General features: G+C 36.0%; 2 protein-coding genes across 2 annotated transcripts in view; one reads left to right on the plus strand and one right to left on the minus strand.

Moving 5' to 3' along the window:
• Positions 1 to 15,744, minus strand: part of LOC140143081 (kelch-like protein 14) — a 163,409-nt gene that overhangs the window by 39,517 nt on the left and 108,148 nt on the right. The window lies entirely within an intron of this gene.
• LOC140142325 (uncharacterized) lies at positions 957 to 14,083 on the plus strand. Its single transcript, XM_072164294.1, has 4 exons — positions 957 to 1,135; positions 6,053 to 6,151; positions 10,329 to 10,451; positions 13,902 to 14,083. Exons 1-4 carry the CDS (start codon positions 1,093 to 1,095, stop codon positions 14,081 to 14,083), a joined length of 447 nt encoding a protein of 148 aa, XP_072020395.1. The 5' UTR covers positions 957 to 1,092.

Below are 15,744 nucleotides of genomic sequence, written 5' to 3' on the forward strand. Positions count from 1 at the left end.
TACACAGAGATCTATGTAGTAACCATAGTTGACCATGCTAAAGAAAGAATAAATAAATACAGAATGACAAAGTGCGGGGAGCACTCCCATTGTGACCTGTACACCATCCACTAGGAAAAAACATGTTAAAAGGGTATTTTTTTGTGGGTAGGCATGATATGTTAGGGTGTCAAAAACATGAAAAATTAGAAAAAGGGTAGCAAAATTGCAACATGCTAATACGCGGAATCCTTCTTTAGGGTATGAAAGGAATAATATCCATGTTTAGGGTGTGAAAACAAGCACATGTTACCTGTTTAGGGCATCGTTTTAGCCAAGTGTTAAATTCTTATTTAGGGTGCTTTTCAAAAGTTTATTCTTGCGGATGATGTACAGGCCACAATGGGAGTGACCCCTCCCTGGTTTACAAAGTGACTTTGACATTAATTGCCACAATTGACTAGCTACAGAATTACGAAGCGATTTTGTGCCACAAAAGACCCTGATTTAGAATTTGCAATTTCCTGTTCTAATGAGTAGATTGGAGATTTGAAACTATAGAAATTCTCAACATAGCGACATTTAACAATGAACAGTAACTAGTGTCTTTGATACCATGGTAGATCTCATTTCAATCTAGTAAGAGGTAAAACTTTGAAACCGCCCATAACTAAAGGGATTATATGTGTCTTTTTATTATAACTTTGAACAGATTTATCTCAAGTACCAATTTTTTGGTCCATCAAGATCGAAGGAACAATTGCAAGTGCATCACTAGGAGAACTACATGTATGGACATAACAAAGAAATGAAAATATAAAATGGGAGACATGATTGGCTGCACTCCACTAAAGTGACAGTTGAATGGGCAGAAAAGCTTAGCTTGTTGCAATAACAACATAACAGCAACCCTAAAGTAAAACTGAATTGAAAAAAAAAAAAAAAAAAAAAGGGGGCTCAATTGGGAATGAGAGGATAAGCCTCTACACTTAGATGCACATGACAGCTTATGCTCCCCTGTTGCTGAGACAATTTGGTTTTTAAACGATTTGCGACTTTAAGAAACGGAAGTAGTTGATGTTTAGACTGTAGCCCGGGACTGTATCTGCCAGTATGGATGAAGCATCTGGATCAATTGATTCATCATCAGGATCAGGTATTTTTATCAGTACTAATTGCTAATACTAAATGGTAAATGCAAAAGTGTTGACTTGATATCAGTGTGACTGACAAGCAATATTACAATTTTATGTGTAACTTTAATAAATACCAATTTTATGCATGGAAAAGGAAATGTTATTCTGAAGGAAAAATGCCTTATATTGTCTCATGAATACCTTTAAATGCACCTCATACAAAAAGAAAATGTGCATATTTTAAATCAATTTTTGCTCATTTATGGCAATTCTGAAACATTCAAAATATATGTTTTGTAGCCACATCCTTTCATATTCATGTGACACCTTGTCTGTAAAAGTTGTCCAAGTAAGTTATACTATATTTGGCTTTAAATTTGACAATTCATTCTAAGATTGCCTTACATCACAATTTTGAGTGAATGAAATAAAGGGAAATAAAATACAAAGCAATTGGAAGCTATTTAATGAAAGAAATGGATAATTTGATGTTGATTTGTCAGATTGACAAATTTGAAGCTGTGTCTGAAGAAGAGGTATCAAAAATAATAATGCAATGGACCTCCAAGTCATGTGACCTAGACCCCTCCTGACCTGGTTGTTAAAGAAACATCTCCATATCTTTCTCCCTATTCTTACCAAGATCATCAACAACTCTCTGGCTGCTTTCCTGCTGAGCTGTGTAGGGCTACCATCACGCCTGTGCTAAAAAAGGTGTCCCTTGACAAACAGCAGCCCCCTAACTACCAGCCTGTCTCCAATTTGGCCTTTGTTGGTAAACTGATTGAGAAGGTTGTCTCTGCTCAGGTCACCAAGTATGTAGAGTGTAATAGACTGGCTGAGCCTTGCAATCAGTGTATCAGGGCTGCTCACAGCACCGAGACAGCACTTCTGGCTGTTCATAATACCATTCTCAGAGCTATTGATGACAGCAGGGCTGTCTTTGTGGTGTTACTTGACTTGACTGCCGCATTCGTATTTTGTTGCAGCGGTTGAGCCAAGAATTTGGCATCATTGTTGATGCCAATAGAGTGTTCAGTCCTACCTTAAAAATCGCAGTAGTCAGGTCTTTGTGAAGGGATGCTATTCTGATAAGATGGTGTCCACAGGGATCAGTCATTTGCCCTATATTGTTCACCTATTACACTCATGCCATCAGGAACATTATTCATAATCACAGCCTCAAATATCACCTCTATGCTGATGATGTCCAGCTGATTATACCTGCATGCGAAGTATATTGCCATTCTTCTTCTTCTTCCTTCATCAAACACATCATTCTGTCAAGGCTAGTGCTAAAACTACAAAGGCCCTGGGGCCCATATGTGGTACACTTAAGGGGGTACTACACCCCTGTGGTAAATTTGTGACTATTTTTACATTTTTCTCAAAAAATAATTACACACTGGTAACAAAAGTTATGTATATTATTGGGGCAAGGAATCCAATTACTACACTGAAATTTTAGTGACTCAAGACAAGCGGTTCAGTATATATGATAGGAAATAGGTACATGCTAGCGGTACCTTATTTCTTATCATAAATAACGAACCGCTTGTATTGGGTCACTGAAATTCCAGTGTAGTAATTGGATTCCTTGCCCCTATAATATATACAACTTTTGTTACCACTGTGTTATTAGTTTTTGAAAAAAATACAAAAAAAGACACAAATTTATCGAGGGGTGTAGTACCCCCCCCCCCCCTTAACTGGCAGATTGTCAATATTTGGAGGATTAGGCGGTTCCTCAGTCTTGATGCGTGTACCAATGCGGTTAGGACTCTTGTCCTGTCCCAGATTGATTACTGCTCCTCCTTGCTTAATGGCATCTCCCAGGAAAAACTGCAGCTTCTCCAGAACAAGTGCGCCAGACTCGTTTTCAAAGAACCAAAATTTACTCATACTTCTCCTTTGCTTCATGGTCTGCACTGGCTTCCAGTTGCTAAACGTGTCCAGTTTCACATTCTCGACCATGTTTATAAGGTTTTTGCTTCATCTACATCTGAATATCTATCCTCCATCCTTCACACCCATCATTCTGGGTACTCATGCGCTCTATTGCTGCCACTTGCCTTTCCATTCTGAGATCCTACAAGTTGGCTGGTGACAGAGCATTTTCCATCATTGCCACTGTTCTATGGAATGGCTTGCCTTCCCACATTTGTAACTCGCCCATACAATGTCCAAACCTTCAAAAGAACCTGAAAATTCACCTAATGTTTCCTCCCTCTTGCATTTTTTCTTTTTCCATAGCGCTTTGTTTCTTCATTTCGAAAGACGCTCTTTAACATGGCTGTGTACTCAAGACATTGTTTCTTTCGCGAAATTGAGCTTTTTTTAATTTAATTTTTAAAAAAAAAAAAAAAAAAGAAAAGCCTCAGTCTGCTGCACACAAAAGATAACTGAACTGGAATTGCCAAAAATTCACTTTTTTGTGATTTTCTTCATAGTTTTTACACCAAATCTATATTTATATTGAGATTCATTGATGTCTTGCCTTTATAAAAACGTATGCTTTTACATGTATATGCCTTGCATGAATAATTACGAAGTTATGGCACTTTTACTACATGCATGTCTGAGAGTACACAGCTGCCTTAAGTCTGTGTATTATTATTTATTATTACCGTATTCATTCCAATAAGCGCCCATGCCCCAATAAGCGCCCACCCAGGGTATAATTCAATTTGGTAAAGGGTACCATTAATGTTGAAGTGACAGATAGATGTTAGAATGTCTACTAGAATGTCTCAGGACCCTTTTATAACATACATAAATTCATCTCTAATAATCGCCCTCACAAAAAAATTAGGTAAACCAGGTAAAAAAATAAGCGCCCACCCAAAATGACTTTGTTAAGCGCCCTGGGCGCTTATTGGAATGAATACGGTACTTAGGGGTCGTCCATGATTTTCGCCATTTTCACTTACGTACAAAGCGTACGTAAGAGGGAGGGAGGGGGTAAAAATCATGGGCATGTGTACGTAAGAAAATGGCGATTTGTTTGAGCAATAAAAAAAATATGAAAGTGAAAAATGATGGTATTTTCACATATTTTATTCATAAGTTATAACCAGTTGACCTAAAATTGTTCAATTTGTTTTAATAATTTCTATAACATGCAATGAAAACAATGATTTTCCCTTTAATTTTGAGTCTAAAATACACAGTGGTCCTATTTTACATTAATGTGCTTAAAGACCCATTCAGTGATCCCAGCGCAAGTGTAAAAAAAAAAAAAATTGTTTATAAATTGCTTAAATGTGAAGGACAAGTCGTTAAAATTGTTTGGTATTTTTGAAATTACAAACTTTGCAAAAAATGAAGAAAACAGCAGCACTGACAAAGTTGAAGCCCCATTCAAATACATGTAGCTAATTTAGATACTGTCAGTATCTAAATTCCAGATTCGTGTAAAATGTCTTATTTTATCTTAAATACACGGCTGTCGGCTGAACCACTCGCAGGCTATGTTAGCACATCTATGATAATGATGACAATGGTACTAAAATCTGAATTTTGATGATTTTTACGACTGGATGAGCCCATTTAATTTACTTCATACCAAAATACTTAAAAAAGGTATTTTCTATCTGCGCTATCAATGGGGGTCTAGTGTGGATTGTCACTGTTGCGACAAATGACATGAAAGTCATAGTTTAATTGCATGAACATACACCAAACATGCCAAAGGGATGTCCCCCTGGTCCCCCTATATATTATGCGATTCCAGGGGTTCTCAGTGGAAAAGAGAGTATATAGGCCTAGGCCTATAGGATGTTCAGCGATTTTGGAGTGCATTGGTCATTTTAGATTCGGGCTGCATTTTAAGCTATATGTTTATTTATTGATAGCTTTTGTTTTCATGAAAATATTGTTTAAAAAGGAAGGTTTTTTCAGCATTTCTCAACTTATCTGTAAAAACATTAATCCAGAACCAATGTCCTCCTGGAACACTAATAATATAACCCTAACCTTTAATCTAAACTCTAACCACAACCCCAACACATCGTCTCAATTTTGCTTTTAATAGTAATAGGCCTACGGAAATCCTTCGCCATTTTATTTGTACGTAACTTTCGAGGGAGGGAGGGGGTAAAAAGTTACGTCACGTTTTGTAACGTAAGTGAAAATGGCGAAAATTATGGACGGCCCCTTACTCTTTCATGTTATGCCAATTAACTAATTCTTTTAGGCCTAAGATATGAGCAATTTTTTATCAAAAAACAATGTAAAATAAAGAAATGGGTAACCTATTTTAGCCCTTATCTCAAAATGAATTTTTTCGACATCCAACGTATTCCTCTCTCTTGATTGCGTATATGACTCTGCAGCTAAAGGATGTTCATATCAGTCAGATTTATCTCTTATTTTGTCAGTCAAGTTAGTATTTTCACAACTAACCTAATCCACAAATATAGATTCAACGTAATGGAAAAGAATGTCTACATATTATTCCCAGTAAATCATGGATCAATTTATCTTTGGTGATATGTCTTTCAGTGTACAGGGACCCAAACTGTGGAACAACATCCCTTTAAACATAGAGTTTCTCCCCACTGGAGATAGTTTCAAGAGTAACCTGAAAACTCACTTGTACTGATTGTTGCTTTTTTTAGGCCTTAGGAATTATATGTTTTTGTATATATTTTGTATTTTTGTAAAGTGCTTTGATCAGGTTCTGGAAAAGCGCTATATTAAGTGCTGTTATTATTATTATTATTATTTATTATAAGCCTCAGTCTGCTGCACACAAAAGATAACTGAAAGAGATGATCATAATATGCCAATCATGGCAAGTAGGACGACATTGTTTATTATATAGTTCATGAAGCCAGCAATCTGTTGGCCCAACATGTACATCCTTTATCTGGGAAATGTTTCATATTTCATTATTAAATCTTTCAATTGCTATTTGTTATAAAATTATGTTTTAGAGCAACCTTCAGAAGAGTGGATAAGTGAAGTTCTGGGTCGCAAAGTAACTCAGAGGCCTGTCAACTTGAAGGACTTTAAGGATGTTTCAGGCACAGTAGGTATGTACATGTATTTGACTTAATTTGAGTAATCATATGATTTTAACAAAATTGACTAATTTTGTTGACATATGCATGAAGGTAATAGATATAATTATAAGGCAAATATTTTGTGCGAATAAGTTCATTGCCAGTGAGTACAAAATATGTATTTGACATTGTCAATTGTACCTCATAGGGGTGGAGGGGACAAGGTTCAAATGTGCCCCATCCCCACTTGGGTTCTTTGTGCCTGCAAGCTGAAAAAAACAGTAACTATTGGGTTACCTTTGATTTATATGGTTGTATGGGTATAGGATGTTTGTGTGTATGGATAAAAACAGAGTAACTAACCCCCCTTAAATAATGGCCATTATTCAAAAACAGGCTATTGTATTACAAATCTGTAAAATGTGTTGGAAGCAGATTTTATTTCTGCGCATTTTGACACCTCATTTGATACGATAGCCCAGAAAACAATAAAACACTGGTCAATTTAATGTAGTGAGGTCCAGATTTGAAAGTTGCACTTACATACAAATTTTTACTATACAAAAACACTCGGATATCATTACACAGATTTCCTTCTATTACTCTGAATACAAAATCAATACAATTTTCTGCAACTTTCAAATCTTGGGTTACATTGATTTAAATGTACGCTGTGACGTCAAATGTTACAAATGAGGTGTCAAAATGTGCAAAAATAAATTCTGCTTCCAACACATTTTTCAGATTTGTAATGCAATCACCCGTTTTTGAATAATAATCAATATTTAAGGGGGTCAGTTACTTTTTTGAGATGTTTATAACATATGTGTAAACCAAGTTTGCTGCAAGCTTGTGACAAATATGCAACAAGATCGCAACTTTGGTGGTAGCTTGCAACAAGTTAGTAACTAGCTCGCAAAGAGTACACTAATTATACAATCCTAGTATATCACCAGCTGAAGTTCTGCACCAAATAACATACCTTGACAAATGTTGCTCCACAAGCTGCCTTGTTGATTTAATTCAAGCAATTGCTTGTCATGCACTTTCTGATGCAATGTGGGACTCAAAAAGGGACAAATCTGTAATTTTCCCTTTGGAATCCCACAATGCATTAAAAAGTGATAATCATTGCATCAGCAATAACGCTTATGTACAACACCAGAATTTCTCTTTATAATTCCACCACAAGTTGATATATGTTCTGCTCCTCGTAGATGCAGCCCTATTTTACAATGTACAACTGGAAAGCAAAATTAAGACTTCTACGCTACTCAAATTTGGTACACTCACCAGAGCACTTTCACCAGGTCAACCAACGTCTTCAGTGGATGTTATTGCTCTGAAGATTTGTTGTTGCTAGTGATGTTGTTAAGACATCTCCGATGACGTCACAGATGTAGATGATGTCAAACAAACATCTGTGACGTCATTTGGTGTCTCAACAATATCACTAGCAACAACAAATCTTTAGAGCAATAACATCCACTGAAGACGTTGGCTGACCCGGTGAAAGTGCTCTGGTGAGTGTACCAAATTTGAGTTATGAGAATTTTGGAGCATGTTTTTTTTTTTTGCCTGGCGTGTATGAGCTTTCTACGAGCTCATTACGTGCATGTCTGCTCTTGATGAGTCTTCTAGCTCGCTGCAAGCATGTCTATGATTGTGCAAGCGAAAATGTTTGCTAACATTTTTGTAAGGGCTGTATTTATTTTGGACTGCATGAGGAGCGTCATATTTTTATGTCTCATGGGGTCCATTGAGTCCACAGAGTGTAGACCGGGCACATGCTCCGGTCACTTTATGTTTGCATAGGATGCTGTGATGTTTTCAGAGTCCATCAGTCTGGAATCCAAGTCCTGGTTGTGTTCCAGGGTTTCATGAACATTCAAGCATTTAAGGTAGCTGACTCGGCTATGGCATCATCCTCAGATTTGCTTCAAAATGTTATGATGTGTATTTCTATTTTTTCCACCATTTTTTGTCTTCAAAACTCTCATAAACTTACTGCTTTTTTTTAGGTTTTTGGCCTGCAAATTCCCTAAACTGCAGCTTTTCTGAAAACACATTGCATGTATCCGTGATTTTTAAAACCTTTTGTAACTGTCAGATGAAATTGTTTTTTTGTGGTATATGAAGAGCCCAATGGTTAAAATGGATATTTTTTCTGAAATTTTGGCTTTAAAACTCATATTTTGATACTAGTTTGACATTCTTAGCATGTTCGGATCTCAAGAAATGATCTGAAATTTTGAATAATATTGACTATTTTGATTATACAGGTAAAAATGCTGGCCTTTTTTAAGTGGTTTAGTGTCAATAGGGATATTATTCATCACATTACTTAAGAAATTGGCCTTTACAGTTTCTAAAATTAGCTATTGATGTGAAATGTTTTTGGTTTTCTGTTTTTAGAGTCATATGACAAGGGCTTTTACTTGATTCTTATCTATAAGATCCACTTTTCTTGTAAAGGGGATAACTAGAAATTGTTTTAGTTCAAAAGGCAATAAATCACTCATTATAGGAAATAAAGAAAGCTATAGAAAAAGCAACAAAATTCATAAATATCAAATGACCTCATTTTTAAGCTTCTACATACGTATACTTTCACCTGGCAAAAAAATAAACACAATCATGTAATTGTAAAATGTCGAATGAAAAAAACAACCTATTTTTTCCAAAACTATGCAAAATGGTTATATTACCTTTTGGAAACAAACTCTTCATATGTTTGTCAAAATATGTAAAATGTATAATATTTAATATCGTGTCGTCTGACGATTGCCTTTTAGGCATGAAACTCAGAGTAATGACTACCTATTCTGGAAGGTCTGTTCTTTGAATTTTTTGAATTTTTAATATTTAATGTATATTTCCACAAATTAAATTGTGATATGGATTGAGTGGAGCAGGAATGTTAGTACTTTTAATACTTTTTTGTATTTTCTCTGAAAACTCTAAATTGTCAAACTTGGAATATCTGTAGAGAACATGGTGTCGTATGAAAGGTAATTAAATTAAAAAAATTCTCTCGCCAGGTTTTTCCATTTAATTGTAACTTGTCTTTTTGTGTCCTTATGAATGTTCCTCTTAAAAGAATTCCCTAAAAATTAAATTTTTCAAAAAGTAAACACTTTATTTACAAACACGGACAAGAGAATTTAAATATTATGCATTTTAAGCAGTTTCTACTTGGCTACAAAAATTCAAATGGCCAATAATTTTGGAAATTTTCAAAATATACAAAAATACATAAGAAATGTCACTATTAAATTTAAACTTATAGAATAGGTAAACCAAAGCCCTATCTTTTCAGTTTTTTCAGTAAAAAATGAAAGGACAAAAATCTTTTGATGTTGTTATATCAAGTTGATAATTAAAATCTAGTCAACTGGACTTACTATTTTTGATTGGCGACATTTCACATCCTATCCTGGATGCTTCCTCAAGCCGTCTGATTTTTTGGCGGCGATTTTAATTATCAACTTGATATTTTATATACCTGGATGACTGAGAATATACACAAAATATATTTTGATGTTGTTGCTTTTTTTTCTGAGAAATAGTGAAGTATCTGAGTTAGTCACATTAAAGCCACCAATGTTCTAGATGAATACAGCAAGCATATAATCCAATATCTGTGAAATTGTGGTTTGCTATATGCTAATTTTTCAATAATTCATGAAAATGTTACTTTTCCTTTTCAACATTGTTTGTACTGCATAAAACAACCTGGATAAACCTTCTAAACTCATAGATCATCATGCATATGGTTGGGTGATCATTTCTGATTTGTCTGGTTGAAGAAGATGGTACATTGTAGATGATGCATGAACTCTTTATAGCATTTGAACTAACAACCAGTCTTTCCCATTCAAGTTGGTGAAAAAGATTAATATCACTGGTTTCATGCCTCTAATTTCTAGCTACAAAGGGAGCTGCTGTTTCTTACACTTTCTTCATTTTATCTGCCAGTGTCTTGGTGTTAGCTAGTTCTGATTGAGCTTGGTAAAAGTATGTGATTGATCAATCGGTGACTAAGTTAAATCTGAAAAATGTACACTCACAACTTCCAATAATGAAATGGACATAAGAACCTTTTAAGATTTGAATGTGATAAATAGAATCAGAGAACATTAACATAATAGGAATTGAATAATCTGTGTAACCATGGTAACTCATAACTTAATAATACATCTTCTAGATTATGGCAGAATTGCTGCATATGTTAACAGCAATAAACGCAAGGCCACACTTCAAGTGGATCGAGTTCATCCATCAAAGTTACCGTCATTGAATGTCAGAAAGACAGCTCACAGTAGTGAAGGTAAGCTCTTTTGAAGGTCTGTAGATCTAATGTTCAAGTAAGTCACGCTTTCTACGTCAGGGCTTTATACTAAATTAAATCACTATTGGACCACAAATCTCATAGCTGGGTCTTGTGGTGGATGGCAAGGGTGAATGACAGAACAATAGCCAACTTTGGGTCATATTCACCACAATGTAGATTAGGAACAAAATCTCCCTTTTGCAATTCCATTGGAAAACTTTGTGGACATTTTGCACCTGAGATATTGAGAAATTTTGAAAGACAGAATCAAAATGGCACACAAGGTCATGATTTTGAGCCATTTTTGATGTACTCTGCTAAAGTTTATGTTGACTTTAATTGGTCACTTCATCCATATATTTTGATTTTGATATACGAGGGTTATTCAAAAAGTTCTACCTCAGTCGTCACATCTTTGTTACGTGCGCGGATATTGAAGTTACCCATGCTTATACTCTTAAACCTTGGCTACAAGTAAAGTAATTTGATGCAAATGCGATTCATTTAATTGTTCAGAATATCCTTCATATTGACCCTTTTTAATAAGTTGTTGACTTCGATCAGGTGAGCACTTGTTGGTTAAAGTCGTATTAATTGGTTCATAACCACAGACCAAGTTATAAACCGCATCAAAAAACATAACTGATGGTGCTGTTGTTCCTGATGGTTAGTCAGCGAGGATGCTCAGTTCTGCATGTACCAGGTTGCTCCAATTCTCACCAAATTATTTAATCTTTCTCTTAGCTCTGGTCACCTTCCTAGTGGCTGGAAACAAGCCAACATTGTCCCTGTTTATAAAGAGGGCGACCGCTCAAATGTCGCTAATTAAAGGCCCATCGCTCTGAATAGTATTGTATGTAAAATGCTTGAAAGCATCGTGGCTGACAACATTCATGTCCATATAGGTAACGACAATCTTTTATCATTAAGTCGACATGGCTTTAAGCCTGGTTTATCATGCTGTACACTATTACTTGATAAAACAAATGAACTCTTGGAATTAATGGACAGAAAATCTACTCAAGTAGACCTCATTTCTCTAGACTACAGCAAAGCATTTGACTGTATATCACATAACATTCTGATTTCTAAACTTGAAAAAACTTATGGTATCAGAGGTCAACTGCTTGCCTGGATCATATACTTTGTCTTGGGTGGTGTTCAGAGAGTAACTTTTGGAGGGCAGAATGCTGATTGGGTTTCGGTCCTTTCTGGCATTCCTCAGGGCTCTGTTCTTGGCCCCCTGCTCATCACCATTTATGCCAATGATCTAGGCCAGCACTTGATCTCTGGTATCGGGCAATTTGCTGATGATACATTTCTTTATCGTGCAATTTACAATGCTAATGATGTAAGGGATTTACAAATGGATCTTGACAAGCTTTCAGTATGGTCGTCTCGTAATTCACTTCAATAGTATCCCACCAAATGAAAATTTATATCTATCACTCGTAAACGTACTTCATATCCATCAGTGTACAGTATTAACAACATCAACAATCTTGATCAGGTAAATAATCTTCCCCTCTTGGGTGTCATCATCTCAGATAAGCTTAATTGGGATGCTCATGTTAAGGATGTTATAGCAAGAAGCAACAAACTCATTCACCATGTGGCCGGGAATCTCCCCCAGAGGTTCTTCTCCAATTATATTGGACCATGGTCTTTCCCATCCTCGATTAATGCTCCCCTGTCTGGATGCCCCACACAAAGCATTCTTAAAAAGCCTCTTGAACGTGTTCAAAGACAGCCACCAGGGCTATTCTCCATCAGAAGTGTCACGAGGAGGAGTACAATGTTCGTTTGGAGCGTCTTGATCTCAGTTATTTGTCCCAAAGACGTGAATGCATGTCCATTGCGCTTGTATCCAAATGCCTCAATGTTGACTGCTGCAATGCTTTAAATAAGATCAGTCCGAATAGTAGGCATTCTGATCACTTTATTTTTCACCATCTCAAAGCCAAAACTGATGCTTTTCTTTATCACCTCATCCAACGCTTCCCTAAAAAATGGTCTGACCTCCCTGTCACATCACTGATATTTATTGTGTAATAGTTTTAACTGCTTCAAATCCCACTTGAGAGACTTCTTTCAGTTCATTCAAGACATTTAATCCTTTGTGCCATCTGTGTTTTGTCATGGGTAGGGTGGGAGGGAGGGGCACTACATGTATCTCATTATGTTGTAGTGTGTTTTATCTTGCTTGGCTAAGTGCAATATATTGTGTCCCTTGTATTTTTGGGCTTCATGCATTTAACATAGTGCTGTTTTTAAAAATGTTTGTACTTTTAATGTGTTAATAATCTTTGTAATTTTTATGTGTATTTATAGTGCAATACTTTAATTGTTTGCTTTCATGACCAGCTTACAAGGGTGGGGTCCACTCATCTCTTAGATGTCAGTGCTTAATTTGCCACTTTTGTTGGACCCTGTCAGCCCTTGCTTGCTGGTCTAATTTGCTGTACATTTTTTGTTGAAATAAATTATTAATTAATGGGTAATTTCCGGTTAAAATCTTTAAAAATGTCAAACATTGTCCAAAGTATATCGACCTTGGTACCAAAATGTGGCAAATTTCACAAGGAAGACTGAAAGTGGTGTTAGTTTTGTGATATAAAGTTATATGGTGTACACAGATAAGGGGTCAAAGGTCATTAAGCGATTGTCGTGACACATGTTACACAGTGCACTGCCCGGCTAGGTTTCATATCTGTACTCAGATCTAGTTGTGATTGTTATTTTTGTTGTTGTTGTTGTTTTCATTTATAAAGGTTAATTACAACATGTTTTTACAGTTGTTTTACCTATCTGCTGTTGTTAGGGACATTTAGTATTGCATAAATAACATTCCAATTTGATACTTTTGAGCACCATTGTACCACCTACATCGACAGACACTCCTCACAACCCACGTGGAAGATTAATGCTCCCAAATCTCTTATTGTAAATTGTACAATGCTGCAAAACTCTTTACTTCGGGCTCTGATTAGCATATTCTTTTCTAAATTCGAACCCACCTGGCAGGAACCAGATATTTTTTAATTGAAATCATATTTTTGCCTTTTAGATGCTTTTCCACAGCTTCACATTGTATTTTAACCAACCGAGTGCCTGGAGCCCATGAACATCAGGTGCGTTTGTGGTCGTGGCACGGAGGGGTTGAGTGTGCTTGATCTATCTTTTCTGCTTTCAAGTCTTCAGTGCTCCATCCTCTGAGTCCTGATGTCTTAGCGCTCCATGTACTCATTATTTCTCTTGCCAAGGACTCGCTGGTCGAGTATCCTTGTGTCTAGCTTCAAATTAAATAATTGTAAAGGTATGTCAAGGCAGCATAGCTTATAGAGTCATGTTTAGCCAGTAAGTGGTTGCAAAGTGCAATAAAAAATCATTTCATGTGATATGTTGCAATACTTAACTTACTCATGTATATCACCCAAATGTATGCAGGATTGTATGTGAATTTATGTGCAAACTTTTTATATGAAGATCAGAACGATGAAACCGGTGGCATTGGTGATACACCTCTACTCCAACAGCAACAGCCTAAAGAACCAAATCCAATGGATCAAGATGAATCAAAAGCATCTGAGAGCATGGATAGAAATAAGTTATTAGCAGTGAGTATTTGAAATTGGTTGTAAAGGGAAAACACCATGTGTAATTCAGGGTGTCATTTGATAACATTGCCTGTTGTTTTGAGGAAAGGGGCCATGCATTAGGATGATCTGTCTATCCAGATGAAACATTTGTTGCACAATGACATGTGCTTGTGTAAAGGATGCACTATGTGTGTTTGGGTTGGCGAAATGATAGCATGGACATGGGTCATTGTAAGAAGTCACTGTTATGTGTATGACCTCACAGTCATTTGTGTAAAAGCATTAATAAGGGAGTGTTCATAAATACTTTGGTGGGGGGGTTGGAAAAGTTGGAATCATGGACGTCAAAATTGTTTTGATCCTCCTAAAAAAGGTGGATTTTTTTGATCCCCCTTTTTATGATCTAAACAATTCTTGATCTCTCCCCCTTCATGTCCTAAAAAAGAAACCAAAAATATACATCATTAACAGCGGCATAGATTTCATTTTAACTTTGGAGTTAGAGAAAATTTCTTGAAGTCCAGTGAATCCAGCACCTTTTGCCGACAAAATAAGTATATTGTACAAATGCGCGCAAAGCGCGGAAACAAATTTTGGCACTTTTTAGTTTAGAATGACCAAATATGGAGTTAATTTTGATGAGAAACCCATATACAGGCGTCAACATGGGGGGGGGGTGATTGTATGGACCATCCCCCTATCAAAATATTGGGGGGTAACCCCCCCTCCCCCTCCCCCTAATCACATCTTCTCCACTGATGTTTCCTTTCACCATGCCAATGATTAAAGCCACAATTTCTCCGTGTTACAAAATTTAAAATTGTGTTGCAAATTGGACATTTTCCGTGATTTTCCATTTTCCACAATATATCACTGAAAAGTTAAAGCAAACGTGTTTTAAAGGTGTGTTTTGTCTTACCTTTTACTGTAGTATGGCCAGAATCCTGCATCATAGGCCTAGAATTAATGATAGAATGGATTGCTTAATGGTTGACTACTGCTAAATAATCACTTTTCTTTGTTTTATCTTGCAAATCAACACAAAGACATTTTACACAGTTTTCTCTATTTTGTGGCATTTTCAAAATGTATGTGAGCAAACCCTGAATTCTGTTAATTTTTCTATCTTTCCGTATCGCTGAGAAATCGTGGCTTTACCAATGACTCATTAGCATCATTGTATTCCTCTCATCTTTGTAGAAAAGTTGGCCATCTTTGATCACAGACTGCATTGTTTTGATTATTTTTAACATTTATTTTTGTGTTCAATTTGTTTCAGTACATGCAAAAGCTTATTGATAATGAAGAGATCCATGTCATTTATGGTACCAAACCAATTATCATAGCTGTTTGTGACATATCTTCAGACATGTATAGATTTACTGTAAGTACAAGGTGTCCCATTGAAAGGTTTCATGTAGAAAAACTTTGTGACAGTACAACTAAAACAATATCATTTTTTCAGATATTATTTATAGATCCTTCTTGTAACTGTTGATTTTCAATTCCCTATCTTAAAATCAACTTAACTTATGAGCCCAAGATGACTGGTTGTCAAGAGTGGCTAACCATCAAAATATCGCACAACGAAAGTTGAACACACACATGCCATTGTTTTCAGATTTTTTCTTTATTACTTTTTCAGGCATGAGAATGTCCAGTCAAAAAGCTGGAACCAAAAAGCTGGAACC

The sequence above is a fragment of the Amphiura filiformis genome, chromosome 20, assembly GCF_039555335.1.
Source record: "Amphiura filiformis chromosome 20, Afil_fr2py, whole genome shotgun sequence".
NCBI classification, from domain to species: Eukaryota; Metazoa; Echinodermata; class Ophiuroidea; order Amphilepidida; family Amphiuridae; genus Amphiura; species Amphiura filiformis.

Coding starts and splice junctions, on each gene's coding strand:
- LOC140142325 (XM_072164294.1), top strand. CDS start 1,093: ATGGATGAAGCATCTGGATCAATTGATTCATCATCAGGATCAG. Junction 1,136..6,052: donor TGATTCATCATCAGGATCAG/GTATTTTTATCA, acceptor ATTATGTTTTAG/AGCAACCTTCAGAAGAGTGG. Junction 10,452..13,901: donor GACAGCTCACAGTAGTGAAG/GTAAGCTCTTTT, acceptor AAATGTATGCAG/GATTGTATGTGAATTTATGT.